General features: G+C 41.9%; 1 protein-coding gene across 3 annotated transcripts in view; it reads right to left on the reverse strand.

The window, feature by feature from the left end:
* The window catches only part of LOC135208557 (arrestin domain-containing protein 3-like), a 96,242-nt gene extending 79,382 nt beyond the window's left edge, over positions 1 to 16,860 (reverse strand). Inside the window, exon 1 of one of the 3 annotated variants that reach the window (XM_064240874.1) lies at positions 16,642 to 16,860. In XM_064240874.1, the coding sequence (XP_064096944.1) occupies positions 16,642 to 16,654 (13 nt within the window). In that variant the 5' untranslated portion in view covers positions 16,655 to 16,860. Of the gene's footprint in view, positions 1 to 8,469; positions 8,722 to 16,641 lie in introns of those variants that run through there. The other 2 variants (XM_064240872.1, XM_064240873.1) reach the window with 2 other exon arrangements.
* Positions 16,861 to 18,027: the final 1,167 nt, after the last annotated feature.

An 18,027-nucleotide genomic window follows, 5' to 3' on the forward strand; every position in this document is an offset into this window, starting at 1 on the left:
AAATGTCACTGAGTGCCATATTCCTGTGAAGGCTATCGAGGTCGAAATAGCCCTCACCTCGTGGGCATTTTCACTTTTAACAGTTTTTTCATGTCAACTATCACTACATGTGGAATGAGCTTCCTTAATGGTGTCTCTCAAGAAGAAAGAAAGCGCGTTCTTGACATGGGAAGATCGGGCTTCTTAACCGAGCACCACAAGTTGCCCCGAAGGTCCTCTACAGTCCTTAGTTCTGTCTAGATAGAATTTTGAGAGCCCTGACAGGGCACAGGACTCTCTCTGGCTCATTACCCACGATCTCTGTCAAACCCTTGATTTTCAAATGTCTTGGGCCAAGGGTTGGAGGGTTTTTTCGTTCTTTTTGCTAAGAACAAAGGGCTTAAAGAACAAACAGCATCAGAGTTCTTAAACCCCAACATGCTTGCTTATAGCCTGGATCTCACTAACTCTCTTCGCCGTCGCCAGAGCAGTTAGAAAAAAGTGTCTTTCCTGTCAGGTTTCTAAGCGAAGCTAAGTTGAGCGGTTCAAAAAATACTGGACGTCAAAAACTTAGAACAATGTCTAAGTTCCAAGAAGGGACTCTTGGTTGGGCGGGGTACCTTCGAAGTCTCGAAAAGACAATTAAGAAGATCATGAAGTCTCTGTTGTTGGCTAAGTCCAGTCCCTCTATGCCTAAAGACTACAGAAAGACACCTTCTGTAGCCTTTTTATCGTAGGCACCGCTAAGCGAACTTCATTTCTCAAGTAGAAGGAAGTCCTGCGATCTGGCTCACAGAGGTAGGTGGAGGAAATGTCTTTCTTCCGCACCAGCTCCGGAAAACAGCCCACTGGATTGGTATACGGCAATAGAAGAGGTCTTCTTGCCGTTGCGATTGCTTTCGCCACTGGTCTGAAAAACCCCTCGCTCTGGCCAACTTCTGGATAGTCTGAACGCAGTCAGACTCAGAGCGGGGGAGGTTTTTGTGATACCTCTCGAAGTGGGGCTGTTTGAGTAGATCTATCCTTGGAGGCAGAGTCCTCGAAAGTCCTACAAGAAAGGGACATGACCTCGTGAACCAGTTCGGTCGCTGGCCAGAAGGGGCGATGAGAGTCATCCTCGTTCCCCTCCCTGATGCCGCGAATTTTCTTATCACTTCCCCTAGGACCTTGAACGGGGGAAGGCATATACGTCTAGTTCCCGTCCAGTCCCAAAGAAGGCATCCTACTGCTACTGCTCCTGGGTCTAGACTGGGGAAGCAGTTACAGCGGGAGTCTCGTTGTCCTGGAAGTTGCGAAGATGTCTACGAGAGGACATCCCATAACTTCCACAACCTCTGCATATTTCCTGATGAAGAGTCCCACTCCGTTGGCAGAAGTTGACCTTGTCGACTGAGCAGATCTGCACGGACGTTTTCTACCCCTGATATGAATCTCGTCAGTATAGAGACGTCGTGTGCCTTCGCCCATAAACAGGATCTCCTTTCGCAAGGAAGAACAGGGATCGAGAGTGGGTTCCTCCCTGTTTCTTGAGATATGCCCAGGGCTGTTTGGTGTTGTCCGAGTTGATATGCACCACATTGCCGGAGACTTCGTTCTGAAAAGAACTGGAGCGCCAGATGAATTTGCTTGCCAGCTCCTTGAGGTTTATTGTGCCAGGACACTGTTCCCTCTCCAGGTGCCTGACACTTCCTCCCCCCCCAGTGTTGCTCCCCACCCCGTGGAAGACGCGTTCGGGAAAACAACACTAGTCGGGGTTCTGAAGCTTGAGGGAAAGACCCTCTGCGAGCTTCAAAGGGTCGGTCCACATCTTAGGTGTCCTTTACCTCTTCTGATAACACCAGAATCGAATCCAAAGTGTTTTTTGAGGTGCTTCCAATTGTCGGCAAGGAAGAATTGAAGAGGTCTGAGGTGCAAACCTCCCCCATAGGGAAAACAACTTCTCCAGTGAGGAAATGGTCCCCAGAGACTCATCCATTCCCTCACCCGAGCATGAATCCTTCCCCAGAAAGGTTGACACTTTGCTTAGGCAATCTAGTTGTCGCCCCTGGGACGGAAAAGCCCGAAAGCCACTGAGTCCAATCTGAATCCCCAGATAGACTAAAGACTGAGAAGGGGGTCAGATGACTTTTTCGAGGTTTCACCAGAAGCCCCAGGGACTTTCGTTAACGTCAACGTCGTGTGAAGGTCTCCAGACACGGTCTTTCGAGGAGGCTCGTACGAGCCAGTCGTCAAGGTAGAGAGAGATCTGACATTGGAAAGATGAAGCCAACCTCGCAATGTTCTTCATCAGTAGGGTGAATACCATGGGAGCAGTGCTGAGTCCAAAGAGAGAGCCCTGAATTGGAACACTTTTCCTTTCAGGACAACCGCAGTATTTTCCTGGACTGGGGGTGGATGGGGACGTGGAAAATACGCGTCCTGGAGATCTAGTGAAGCCATCCAATCCCCCGGTCTCAAAAGCTCCCATCACTGACCTGAGTGTCTCCATCTTGAACCTCTGCTTGATGACAAAGAGGTTCAGGTTGCTGACATCGAGTACCGGTCGCCATTCCCCCGACCCTGCTTTGGGCACCAGGAACAGTCTGTTGTAAATCCGGGGAACTTCAAGTCGGAGACCTGTTCTACGGCGTGTTTCACGATCATCCTGATCTAACAGATCGTAAAGCACTTTGTTGTTTTTCTCCCCCGATAGGAAGGAGACATGTCCCCTGGGTGTCGTAGACAGAGGGGGTGGTTTCAGGAACCGGGGGATCCGGTAACCCCCTTCTTTAAGATGTCCACGGACATTTGTCGCACCTCTCTCTTCCCAGGCTTGCGCAAAAAGCTGAAGCCTGGCTCCAAACCGGTGACTGAAGACTTCTGCTTCACTTCTTGGTTTTCTTGGCCAGCGCCGTGGCTCTGCCTCTGGAATGGGCCTCTTCCTCGAGGGGTGGTCTCAGAGGAAGAACTACCTCGAAAGGGCTTCGATTTTTTGATAATCGAAACTCCCGAGGACGAAGGAAAACCGCAGTCTCCTTGAAGATTGTGCGAGGAGATCTTGCGTGGCCTTCTCCTGTAGACTGGTCGCAATGTTTCTTTTACCATAGCCTGGGAAGAGATGATCCGAAAAAAGGAGCGAAGAGCAAGTCTGCTTTCTGTGTGGAGAAACAGATTTCGCTGTAAAATTGCAAAACAGGGATTCTCTTCTTCAAGAGCCCTGTGCAAAAGTGAGCTGTAAGCTCCTCCGAAACCTCTCTGACGGCCTTGTCCATGCACGACATTACGCTGGACAGCCCCCCTCCCCCAGACTAATCGAGTCGGAAACTCCTAGACTTGGCATCCAGAACTCCCAAACACCAATCTAGAAAGTTGAAGACCCTCTAACGTCCGAAAGAGGCCTTTAAGGTGGTAGTCCATTCCGTAGTTGACCATGAAACTTTCGAAGAGGACAGGTGAGACCTCCTCGAGGCATGCCACAATGCTGGCGAAGTCTCCTTGGGCTGACGAGGGAAGTCTAATACCTACGTCGGTCTTTCCCGTCTCGTACCAAATGCCAGCCTTCCCACTAAGTCTCGAAGGTGGCAGGGCAAAAGAAGTCTTTCCCTGAGACTTCTTTTCCTCCATCCAGTCATGGACCTTACGAAGAGCTCTTAGTTGAAAGGGACTTCTTCATCCTGACGAATGCCGAGACCTTGTTGATCTTGGACGAAAGAAAGTTGTGAAGGAGGAGAGCGAGGAGCCTCCGGGTGAAACGTCTCTCCAAACTCTGATTGAAGAAGGCGGGTCAAAACCTGGTAGTCGGAAGAGACTGCCGCCAAAGGTTTCTCGTCATCCACTTCAAACCGAAGCGTCACTAACCTCTGCTCCGACCCACAGTGAAGTTGGAGGCAAATAGGCTGGACCAAGACTATCTGGTCTAAGTTTCCACGAGGCGCGTTGCTGTGAAGTGGAACGGTAAAGCTGACTCATTAATAGGAACTCCGGTCGAATCTAAGACCCGGAGCAAAACTTGCAAAGACTCATCACAAACAGGTGGGACGCGGGACGAAACTCCACAAATCTTCGTCCACCCGAGCGTCCGCTGGCGCACACCTGGCGTCCACCCCTGGCGCACACCTGGCGTCCACTGGCGCATACCTGGCGTCCACTGGCGGCACGCCTGGCTGCAACTAGCGCGGGATTGGCGTCCACTCGCGCGCTGCTGTCGTCCGCTGGCGCACGCTTGGCGTCCACTGGCGTGCGAATGACATTAAACCTAGGCTAAGGCGCGATTAAACATCTCGTGCGCGCTCCTGCTTCCGCTGGAGCACTCTTAGATGCAACTGGCGTTCGCTTGGCTTCCGACGAGCGTCAGGGAACGTGAAACTGGCACCGAAACCGTTCACGCAAGTATCAAGCTCTCGCAGCTGGCCGCAAGCTTACGAGCGGGTAATACCGCTTTCATGCGCCGAGCGCACAAATTTCCTTCTTCACGTCCTCCAGAGAGCCGCTGGGGAGTCGCACGAAACTCTAGCAGGCGAAGAAAGTGGAGAAGATAGACGAGTGAGGAGAGGGAGAGGGAGACCTTCTAGATCTCTTCACAGGAAGACGGTCATCCTTTCTCCTGGGACGTGTTGCGTCCCTTTCTTAGCAAGAGCATCAGCAAGCTGTTGCTGCAAAGAGCGCAGGATCTTCTCAGTAGGAGAGATTCCTTGTCAGGTGACGGGCTGATCCTGTGAGAAGGCGAGGGGCGAGGGGACGCCTTCTTCCTTCTCCCAGAAACTGCCGTAGCACGCGCTCGAGAGCGACTGGGGCGCTCAACAAAGTCATCATCCCGATGACTACCTTACGCTTCTTCTGTGGGCGGGAAAGCAGCGAAAACACACACTCAGCGAAGATCGCCTCTCGAGAGCCAAAACTGGACGTGAAGCGTCACGATCACCAACGCTCCTTTCAGCGGGCGTGGAAATAAATGCGAGCTCCACCCCTTGTGCGGGGAGGAAGCCTCTGAAGAAGGGAAAAACACTCTTTCAGGAGGCGTGCACGCGCACGCTCTTTGGCAGTTTGTGTAACGTCCACAGATACTGCCGGAAGGCACGTCAGATCGGTGGGCGTTCCCCGTAACCCTCCTGACGCTTTCGACATGCCCTCTCCCTGAAACCTGGGAGTCCCCCCCGGCGCGGTCTAGCCTAGAGGCGAAATGGGGCCGATCTGACGCACCCTCCACCACGAAGGAGCACTGTCACTGCACTTTGCACCTTCACTTTTGCCTTCTAAGGCGACACACTTTAGATCTAAATTACGAATCGACTCTAAAGTAAGTGTAAGGGTATTACCCTCTACAGACACTGCTTCAGGGCCCGAAGGCAACACTACAGGGTTAGGAGTAGTGATTAAAGGAGGGTTAGTAGGAGAAACATGAACTTCCGTGCCGTTTACCTGAAACGCTCCTGGAGGAAGACCTCCCTTAAACCTATCCCGTTCAAGCTTACGCAGATAGGACTCATAAACGCTCTCCATCAGAATCAGAAAAGACACTCATTTCTTGCAGCGGACTTTCATACATGCAATCATGCTCTCTGCAACTCTTACACAAAGTATGAGGGTCTACTGATGCTTTCAGTAGCCTACCTCGACAATCACTCCTGGTACAAAACCTGGCGCTAGCCGAACTAGAACCAGACATCTTATTTAAAGGAGAAAATCAAGCCAAAATCAATCAAATCCACATTAACGTGTGCCTAGCCACCGATCCAAAAGTCAAGATACCAAAAAATCAAAAGGGGTACTTATAGTAGCCAGTTTCCTAAATTCAAAAAAAAGGGGGGGGGGGGGGGACGGAGGTGCTGAAAACTGTGTTTACAACACCGGCGACAGAAAAATTATGAATAGAAAATGGGGAATGATTCCTGATACCCGCCTCCCAGCGGCGGGAATGGGTACTAACCACCTGACTCCCACTACGTGTGTCGTAAGTTTTTAATTTTCTGTCGGACTTCGGAAAATACAGCTATATATATATCTGACATAAAGTAATGTTTCATAACAAAATTTCACCATAACCCACATTGCACTGCAAACAATTGGTAGGAAATCGAAAGTATCTGTCAAAATTAATGCCAGAAGGGCCAGCCCACTGCCTACTGCCATAGCTACAGGAAGACAAAATGCAGGTTTTTGTTTTTGCTCATTATTCGAGTATTCAGTCAAACGAGGATACCAGTGGAAACTGGACAGGTAACTTTATTACTCCGCTGAAATGCAAGTGAAACTTAGTTTTCCACTAAAGTCGTTCGTAATTGGTTATGAAACCCATGATGTCATAACAACCTTACATATATATACGCTAACATTGTTCAAATGAGTGCTGGGAAGGCTGGGGAAAGATGGTGGCCGTCACTGATCAGAACCTTCCATGCAAAACGTAACCGCCATATTGGATTTCAAAACTGCCTTGAAAACATATTTTACGAAGAGCTCACATGCTTATTTTAGTTTGTATGGGGCTTTCATATATCATATTATTTTGACGAAACTTCAATCTTTTAGTAAATGGTATGCTTAGAGTTGCAATTGTATTCTTGTTTCACCGATTAAATATCGCATGAATAAGACCCGTCCACCGTGATGAGGGTTGGCCTTCTGTGATGTTTTACCCTATAGGTACCTAGGGTAAAATATCACAGCAGGCCAAGCAGGCCACCTACAATCAACGCTAGCCACCCTCCGAAAAAGTACATTATAACGCGTCCTGACACCGGAGATGGGCATCAGTCGCGACTTCTTGTTGGTGAAAAACGGAGCTAAAGACCTCTACTCTCCTTTCGAAGTAAGTATTTTCTCCAAAGTTAGAAATTAAGGCCAAATTTTTAGGTTTAAACAGAGGGTACTGAAAAGGGTGGCTACGGCAGTGGAAATCTCACCAAAACGCTTTAGAAATTTTTACTTACAACTAAAAATGTTTCGAAGATTGACGCTATCTTGATGTTTACGGAGTCGCTTGTGTCAACAAACTTCCCATTTCATGTGCTAAATCTGCACACCACTTGTACCCATAGACGCTGGGGCACTTTCATCACAACAATCGTAAACCCACCTCTTACCAGCACTTATTCGTACTTATTCAAGGGACTACGGCATTCTTTGCGGCGTTTTGCGCTCTTCAATTGTTTATTCAGTGTTGTCAATTGGTATGTGTTTACCCTCAAACTAGGTATAAGACTTAAACACACAAAACCGGGGAAATAAGTGAAATTAGCGTATCTATTTGTAGTATATATACATATTAGAGCAATTTTATCATTACTGCATTACTATGACAACTAGAATTCATCGAAACAGTTTGTAAATGCATCGGCGTATGTGTGACGCTCCACTAGATTTGGCAACGATGAGCCATTTTCCTCACGTCGTCTGCTCGTAAGTATAGTACATCCGAAACATTTGTAATTTTTGGGGTTAATTTGGTTGCAAAAAAAGGGATAATGGACTGAATTAAATAAACATTTTGAAGTAGAGTTAAACTAAATATTGAGTAAAGTAAACAATTAAGGGAATAAAGCTTTACACTCATAATCAGTGTTGTCGTCTGCTGCTCGTAACTTTGTTTACGGAGTGAGTGCTTAGGAAACACGAACAGCAATGTGGTTCGAGTGCACTGTGGAGTGAATTAAGAACCAAAATGTGTATAATTACAATCAAATAAGCACTGTGGAGTTTCAGTTGTGATGGCAAGTAAGGATAAAACCACTGATTACAAGGTAAGAATGAATTCAGTTCCAACCATAACCCCGGGAATAACAAGTTTCATACTTTCACTAATATAGGCAACAAAATGTTGTTTTATTGTGCTGATTACAACTGCAATCTTGAGTAAGATCAATAAACGTTACATACATACGCTAACATTGTTCAAATGAGTGCTGGGAAGGCTGGGGAAAGATGGTGGCCGTCACTGATGAGAACCGTCCATGCAAAACGTAGCCGCCATATTGGATTTCAAAACTGCCTTGAAAATTAAAAACATATTTTACGAAGAGCTCACATGCCTTATTTTAGTTCGTATGGGGCTTTCATATATCACATTATGTTGACGAAACTTCAGTCTTTTAAATGGTATGCTTAGAGTTGCAATTGTATTCATGTTTCACCAATTAAATATCGAGTGAATAAGACCCGTCCACCGTGATGAGGGTTGGCCTGTCGTGATATTCTACCCTAGATCTACCCATTTGAATTACACTGACCTAGGTAGTAGTCTAGTCTAAAGAGAAGGGTCAAAAGTTTCAAGTCAGATAAGGTAACTTCTGATAGACTAGCCTAAGTCAGTGCAATTCGAACGTTACTATATACTACTCCCAGCCCAAAATCTCTATATTTTACCACTACCTAAAGGAAAGTAGGTTACATCATAGAACTAGGCTATAGTACGTCGTAACAGGGTTAGTTTGGCATATAATTACTTTATTATAGTTCCTCACAAAGATAGCTTTGTATAAATGCAAAGCTTTTCACATGTCCCTTAATACTTACACTTCTCTAACGAAATGAACTTTTGCGTTTCAAACTGGTTTACGAAGGCACAAGCAAGATTCTTGTCGTGATTGAGGTGATGTTTACGTCTTATCTTTATGATTTTCGAGTCTGGTGTTGGATCTTTGGTTGCTCCTAAAGCACAGTATGGATTCTAATATTGTTTGACTTTTTACCATTATAGGCTTAGCTGGAACTGTAGTAAATAATACTGAAATGGTACCCAATATATTTTTATAAATACTGTGCGAATTTATTAAGATTACTTAATCAGAAACACTAATGAAATTATGCATGGACAATAACAAATGGCTGAATAACTTTACAAAATTGGTCAAACAATGAATAGGTTTCTGCGATGTGAACACCCATGAGATTAAGAAAAGGGGCGTGGCACCGTTGCTTGGGAGCTAAAAGGTTACAAACAATAATGAAATCATGAAGTTCACCGTGTTTCAATTCAAACAATGAAAAATTCATAGCTTCGTGCATTTTGAAAGTCTTAGCCAAGACCTTTCCTTGAAATTACCCATTATTGTTTTATCTCAGAGACTAAGGTTCGAGAAGTCCCTCAGACTAAGTAACTCAAATTCAGCGCCTTTTCCAATCACTTCTTTAGGATGATCTCATCACAGACAACACTTAATATATTTCAATCAGGCCTCAGCTATGATAAAACATTGCTGGGAAAAGAATTATAAAATAACCTGGGATGAAATGCATGTATTAGGAAGGGAAGTCGTTGACCAGATACTTTTTTTTTTCGACCCATTGAAGATAGAATAGACGGGCCTCGGAAAGATTGGAGATAAAGAATCTCCTTTTCAACCTTCCATATCACTGAAGTCCTCCAAGGATATAGATATATATATATATATATATATATATATATATATATATATATATATATATATATATATACGTGTGTATATATATATATATATATAGATATATATATATATATATATATATATATATATATATATATATATATATATATATATATATATATATAAATATAATTCGTGTCCCAGGCAGCTCCAAATGCTATTGACCTTTTCAACCAGTACCTGTGTTATAAGATCACTTGTGCACAATGGTCAGCATTTTTTGTCTTTTAATGAAAAAATTGACATTTTTGCGACGACCGTGAACACGGATTTTAACCAACCAGTTGGACAACAGGTGGTAGGTTACACCTCGACCACCCACCAGTTTCAAGAATTCCCACACCCTCTCACTGGCAAATAATTACAATGACTGAAATAGTATTAATCTCAGCGGGTACTCAAATTTCCTGTTCACCTTGCAAGTATGTATAGTCTCAAGATGGGTTTTGACGCATATACGAAAATGGTAAGAAGTAAGAACTAAGAGGTGATGAATTCTTAAGAGAAGAAATCGAAGAAGGTAGAAACATTTGTGTGGGGGTGGGGTCGGGGGCGGGGTTGCCGATCCCTTCGAACGGGTTCGGGAAACGTCAATGATTCGTCATAGAGTTTGTAATTACGAACTTGACTATAACTGTATTTCATCCGATTTTAAAGCGACTGCACTTCAAACAATGACTCGACCGTCGAAGATGAAGAACCTGGATATTGCGTTCGCCACTTCATCTCCAGCATCTAAAAGCACCCGTCACTGAAACTTGCAATTAACCATATAGACGTAAGTGAGCGGCTATGGGTCACAATGAGCTACTTGAAAAGTCAACATGAGTGAGCAACAAACTGGAGCATACTGGCTGATTAATTCAAAAAAATGTTAAATAGGCTTATTGAATCAGGGATTGGGTGTTGGTAGCTTCTGTTGTCATTCAAGCGATCGTATATGTCAGTCTAGTCAGACTGTTTTAGTTCATTGGTCCCGTGGTTCGTTTGAACGAACGTTCAAATATTTCAAAATACGGATGAATTATGTTCTCTTATAAATAATGAATAAATTGTTTTTCGTGTGTTATGCCTAAGATAGTACATCGCAGCAAATGAATAACAAAGGTTTCGTCTTTCACGACCACATATGCTATGAAAAATAGGCCTATACAGTCATACACATGAATGCATAGCGCAGATGCATAGGTATATACAGCAGTTGATGTTTTGGAAGGTTTCTGCATCAGGATTTATCCTTGGAAGATCAGTATAAAGATGAACGTGACAATTGCCAATGAGGGGGTCAACTAATGCTGTCATTTGGGCATGGGACGAGGAAGAGTTATCTTTAACTGTCTGTCAGCGTGCGTTCGTATACACGTATTTGTGGGGATGCTAGAAGAAAGTTCCGTCATTTGCATGATATTATCTCAAGATTCGTTTCAAAAGACTACCTTCCTCTTTCCCGTCTTTCTTCACGCAATTAATCGACTCGACCAGTAACCGTTCTTTATTATTATAGCAATATTATTTTTTTTTAACTCTCAACGTTTCCTGTTATTCCCTCACTGATGCGCGAGATAAGATAAATAATTTGTGAGTCTATAAGAAACATCACAAACAAACTTTACGACAATGAATTTGAGTCTAATTGCGGAGACATCTGTGGTGGGGTCGGTACGGACATCGCTCTTTGTTTTTAGAAAGGGTTTCCTGTTTTTCAAGGTCCAAGTTCTTATCATAAAAGGTCATGGGTAATGACTAACGATATCTTTTGCTAGTTTCTCGTATTTGCCTATTAATTCGAACGAATAAGCGTGTAGCTTTATCGTAATTTATATATATATATATATTTCATTCATCATCCGGTCAACCTAGCTCATATACTATAGCGAAGGTCCGTTTTATCTATTATCGATGTTAACTGATTACCAGCATTGTAGTAGGGAAACTTAACGCTTATTTTATATACACTAAGACCAGATAAAACTACTTCCGTGAACAGAAACCGACATCGTTATTTTCGTAGGCCTATTGTTTTAAGACTTCTGGTATAGGCCTAAGTCAAGTCAAACCATAGCAATTGGCAATGTTCAGGATCATTCACCCTAAGCCTCAGCAGCGTCTTAGCTACTGGCGGTAGGGTGGGTGGGGTTATTTAACTCATTTCCATGAATACCAACGCCCCTAGACACATCCCCCCATTGCGGAGAGAGAGAGAGAGAGAGAGAGAGCACTTGCTACTGTTATTGAAATTGCACGCTGAATGCTAACCCATACTATCAAGTTGTGAGAGATAAACAATGATTACACGAGAGAATTTAGTTATGGTTTAAGTGATACGTCATTTTCAGTTTGTTAAAATAGAAGACTCTGGGTATAAGTAGGTCCTGGCCAGCACATATATGCATACATACGTGTATATATATATATATATATATATATATATATATATATATATATACATACATACATACAATATATATATATATATATATATATATATATATCTATATATATATATATATATATATATAAATTTTTTGCCTCGAAGGAAAAAAATGAAAAAACGAGTTTGGCCGAGTACTTTCGGTCCTAATAGGACCGAAAGTACTCGGCCAACTGGTTTTTTCATTTTTTTCCTTCGTGGCAAAAAAACCTTTATTTATACATAGCATCACGTTTTATATACTTCGTGATCAAGTTATTCATATTTATATATATATATATATATATATATATATATATATATACATATATATATACGTATAATATAATACACATTCCACAATATCATATCGTAAAGGCGCTCTTTGCCAGAGCTCAGCTCATCAAGGAAGTTCCTGTAATCACATCTAACTGCGGACAGATAAGAATAATGTTCTCATAACTTACATCAGCGTTGCTAACCCGTGTTGTTTTTCACACCATTAACTCATATAATTCCAAAACAATCTGGAGGAATAACGTCTTCCCTCACTCGATAACGTCTGAGGTGAATTACTAGTAGTTTTCATTATGAATGCCATTATCCTTCAGATGGAGAGGAGAAGAGAATGCTCCTTCAGGCACTTTTTATCTATTTATTTATTTTTTTTGTTTAGTTTTTTTTTGAAAGGTGAACTATTTATTGTGGAGAATAAAATTCTTATTTTACTATTCACGGTTTTTTATATGTGTACACACACACACACACACACACACACACACACACACACACACACACACACACACACATATATATATATATATATATATATATATATATATATATATATATATATATATATATACGTACACATACTTAAACATTAACCACTGAACCACTTCTACATATACGCACATTTCTCCGCCTTTCACTTGTTCTTATCCCACCAACACTGCACAAAAAAACTCAGTTTCTATAGCTTGAACTGTTTCTTTTTCATTCACATTCAATCCACATTCCACTTCCATAAAGGGGAGATGGCTCAACAGTCCCTTCATACATAATCCAAGTCTCTTTTAAAATATTTTGTATGTACTTCTTTCGCTACTTTCACTAGTTCACTGAATCAATTCTATAGTTTACTTTGAAATGACCTGAAAAACTCTTTAGGATGTAATCAGTAATTGGACATATCGTAAAACCCCTATATTGTATACAGTTTCCTGGAATTTGTCGAGAGATAAGAAGATAAATGTTGTATGAAATGGCCATAATGAGGTCATTTTAGTTGATGAAACAAGAACTGTGTAGTTTGTTTTTTTTACGAGTTGGTAATTACCTCCCGTTATCATACAAAATGGCAGCAATTTGTTTGATATAAGTGTGACGAATGATACGCATGTGGCTAATGACTACGAAGAGGGGTCACTAGAGTTCATAAAACCTAGCTTAAATTAAAGACGATTGACTGATGGATTGGTTAATTCCCCTATTTCGTAAAAGGGAAAAAAAGTTACAGAAACCTGCAACAAGCTGGGCACAGAAGATGAAATGTCTTTGTGATTTCCGAAGCCTAACGAGTAAATAAGTCCAAGTAGCACTGGTGAAACAGTAGATGTTTCAGAAGACCTCTGTCTTAAGCCGGCTAAAATAGTAGACGGTATTCCAGCTTCGATGGAATCAGACTGGCCTTCTCGTGAGTAGGACGCCGCGCCTCCATGATTGCCCTTCACGGTGAGCCAAGCCGTGGAAATACCCTCTTAAGGGAAGTCCCATACTCATATAGGTCAGAAAAATTAAGGAAATGACATACGGTGTTTTAAAAGTTTCACGATAACCTTTTTTTGAAAGTACTAACGTCAACATCAACAGTACTTTCAGGAAGATCATATCACGGTTCCGTAGTAACCAGAAGGAGCTCTCATTTAGTTAGACAAAAACTTTCCATTTAGATAACTTAAACATCCTGAGAGCAATTGTCTCCATGGGTCATTAACCTTTTTTTCTCCCACTGATTAATTTTCTGTGTCCCCTGCTCTCATCTTGAACAAATCACAAAGACGCTTACGCGCGTCGCAGATGTTCCAGAGCACGAAGCTCTCTCTCTCTCTCTCTCTGTTTCTGTGACCTGGAGGCATTAACGGCTGGAGATCCCGTTGGCTCCTTATAAGCAGTCATATTCCAGTCCCCACGTGACCTCTGACATGACCTGGCCCACCACCTTCCAGCTACGGCTCCCCAGCCACACGCAACTCCTTCCCTCTCGTTCTCTTTAGGAGCCAAAACGGAGATCTTTAAGCCTCCTCGAGGATGCCGAGGAACAGCGTCTAAGCGGGTACTACTTCCTCCCCGGGTCCTGTTCTTCCCCAAAATTAATGGGTGAAGGAGTCGAGTTTAAACCTCGAAACCGCTGTTTTAAGTGGGTCATTTCGTTGCTGCTCGGTTTTCAGGTCGACGGATGCTGGGTTTCGGCTTATCAATGATTCAGTTAAAATTGTATTTCACGAAGTTCTTGGTGGTGCGCGTAGGATGCTTCGTTTGTTTTAGTCATTATTCTGGACTAGCAGGCGTTTTATTTTCCCAACTGTCAAATTCCACTCAATAACAATGATTTGTACTGCACCCTTACAGCAAACCTTAAAAATTTATCACGAGCGAGCGCCAAGGAGAGAGGAAAAGCTTTCGCGTGAAAATGGGTTTGGGACAAGAAAACGTCTCTCCCTGGCTCTCCGTGCGAGAAGTTAGAGATAGGCCTAGGGCTGAATTTGGAGGTTTCTGTGAATGGAATGCTGAATGGTTGATGCATACAGATGCACGTTGGTGTTGAGGGAAAGTAGAGAGAATCCACAGAAAAACCCCATCTCTATGTATAGGATAAGTAAACGTTAGTCATAGTAAAAATCTATGCGAATTCCATAGACGTATGTGCCCATGAGCTGCTGGGTAATTCCTTCATTCCGTTTACAAATGTACTTATACATTAGGTACATGAATAACAAAACAATGTTTCTTTTTATCACATTTACCTTTCTTGATTTTTTGGGGACCTCTCATACAGCCCTCATTTGGCTCATTAGGGGGCCCTCTTTTTCCTTGTCAGATACAGCATATAAATTGCTTCCGCTTCTGTGTCACGATATTTGTGGATTAAAAAAAAACTATGAATTAGAGCCGATTACAATCCTATCTTTTGAGATCAAGGATGGATCACTTCGTTTCCTTTTCACATTTGTAATGGTATAGGAAAACTTTGCCCAAGAAAAAAGAACCGGAGGTAGTCATTACACGTCAACGTGAGAATCAAAAAGGTGAACTGAAGCAATCACGAAGAACTGGAGAGTGGGGACGATTCTGCAGTGTGCGAAAAGCAGGCCAGATAGCTGGCACCGGCAGCGCGGCCCTTGAGGTCTGCAGTCGTAAACGGGTAGATCTAAATCAGAGGAAATTCGCGCCAAATTTGAGGCGATTTCTGTGAGCGATGGCCAAAAATCACGATCTTCATCTGGTCTCGAAAATAATAATTTTTTATAGTTCGCAACGAATCTGTTTGTATCTTGTAGCCTGCAACGACTCTTGAAATTAATGTTTTTTTTAGTCTGCAATCTGCAATAACCTGTGTAAAAATAATATATATATATATATATATATATATATATATATTATATATATATATATATTATAATATATATATATATATATATATATATATAATACTTTAAAGAATTGCAACCAAAAACATTTCCAGCTCGTTATCTTAACGCTGAATCACCCCCTGGCACCTTTTAAAAAAATTAACCATGAAAATCAGCATCATAAGAAATTACAAATATGATATCTGTTTTGTATGTCTCATAACAGGCACTTAAAATGATCATCCCAAGGCCTATGAAGGTATTTTGTATAGAGAGACACGTTTATTGCATTCTGCATTTAAACTTTAATGTCATCTTACCGCCGTATAAATAGTAAACCAGATCTAACAAACTTTTTTACCATGTTATTGTATTTTGCTTCTGGAAGCGTAGACTTATAAACCGCGGCTACTTGACGCTTGTGCTTGAGACGATAACAACGCATGAGATGAAGTCACTGATACATTTAGTATCCCCTAAGGAAGGAAGGAAGAGAAAGAGAGAGAGGGAGAGAATATGCTGCGTCACGTCGTTTAAGTACCTAGTAGATATCGTAATAACCCAGTGCAGGTAATGGGGTCCCAGCTTCTTGCTCATTACCCGAAGAAATTATCATTATCACCTGTATCTGACGGAGGCTAATAGTGCCGTGCCTCTCTCGTCCCGCCAAAGTTCAAAAGTTTCTTCTTTAGAGGACGCAGAAGACGATGAAAGACTTTTGATTGTGATGTAATAGACTGTGATAGATCAGAAGAGCGTTACACTATAAAAAGCGTTGTTAAAGAGATTTCTTCTTATTTTTCCCAAATAATAGACTGTGATGTAATAGACTGTGATAGATCAGAAGAGCGTTACACTATAAAAAGCGTTGTTAAAGAGATTTCTTCTTATTTTTCCCAAATGGAGAAAGATTTTTTTTTTGAATGGATCTTATTTTCATGTCGGTAAAGCATATTTGAAGATGGATAGATCCCCTTCATTAAGTAGGCATGAACTTATGATATATACAAACGCATTACGCAAACAGACTCGTTTCAAGAGTGGAATAAGGTTATTAAAAGTACACCGAATATGCCTAAAAAATGTTTCTTTGTAGATTATCTATAAGCGTATTTAATAAGTTTACTATAAAAATAGGAAGTTTTTAAAGTAAAGTAGGTTATATCAGTCTAAATAAACCAGATCTAGGTTCATAGTTGATTTTACCTTCACAAAACTTAACAATAAGTTGGTGACTAACCTGAGGCAGGCATGTTGGTTCTTCTTTACTCCTTAGGTGCGTCAACAACATAGCTTCATATGGGATGGAATACTCACTGGTCCTTCATTACAGATGTTACGAAATCATGCTTTCCCCTGTCCACGCACATCTCATACAGATTACAGCCATCGGTGGCAAATCTCACGTAGAGAATATTCGTCACCCGGTCTCTAGTACAAACAATTGGCACTTCTACAGAATATCTCCGCACGGACTGCAAGGAACGTAACCGCGGAAACGACATCCACTAGGGAATGGGGCGCCCAATGTATTTCGCCGTGTTTAGTACTGGCCCCTGGGAGTTAATTACAGTCGTCCGAATAAATATTACTTAAAATTCTTGTTCAGGAGGTAAAACTGCATAGAAAAACCGCAACTGCCATAGTCTAGGCTGCCGCGGATTAGTACCCTAGATCTACCAAACAATTGCACACGGATGAAGAATAAAGAGAGCGAATTATATCCAACAACAAAGATTCGGTCAACGAATCAGGAGTATCCTCAGCCTACGCTAATAGAGCTCTATTGGTAGCACAACATAAGAAACGGTAACTGTCAGTTCCTGGAATGCAGGCTCCCGTGTAGGCTTGAATTAATATTAACAGTAAATTACCACTGGTCGTCTGAACAGAACGTTCAAGTTTATCAAATTATTTGCCTGAACGACAATGCTGATTCCATTATTTTGACAAACACATATTACACGACGACTTCTTATGCTATGCAATTTTGAGGAAAGAAAAGAACGATGAGAAGCGGTTTCCGAAATAGACTACTTCTATACGGTAGCCTATGTAGCCTTTTGAGACCTATTAGAAAATACAAGGCTAATTAACTATTAACCGCCAATGAAAATGTTTGATTGACTTACTAACAAAATAATTTGGCTGCATTATTATTACACGCATTTCAGATGACTGCTTCTTCAAAGGGGGATAGTACTACTAGAGCTGATAGTATACTATGGTAGCCTGATAGAATGAGCATCACAGTGCAAAAACTTCATGTTGCAGGTCATTTAGTTTAAACGTATTTTCTGTGATAACCATAAATTAGAAAATAAGCCGTTCTTATTGGGAAAAAGTTAAAGTTCAACCGGTTTATCTATCAGCAATCCACTAACTTGATTTCGTGAGTTAGGTCTATCACCAACAAGAACAAATAATATCTCACTCCCACTGAATAAATTCACTTTGAAAATTAAAATATTTCATATGAAGACCATTGAACTTATATAACTAGTGTTTCACTAAAAATTTTCGTATATGCCAACTGACAAGCCTGATAATACCAGTCACTTTCCGTATCAGTATCAGATCGGAGGTGTGGTGATTGGTTGCTCCTGTGCTATTAATTCCGGTGGCA

This window comes from Macrobrachium nipponense, chromosome 35, assembly GCF_015104395.2.
Source record: "Macrobrachium nipponense isolate FS-2020 chromosome 35, ASM1510439v2, whole genome shotgun sequence".
NCBI lineage: Eukaryota > Metazoa > Arthropoda > Malacostraca > Decapoda > Palaemonidae > Macrobrachium > Macrobrachium nipponense.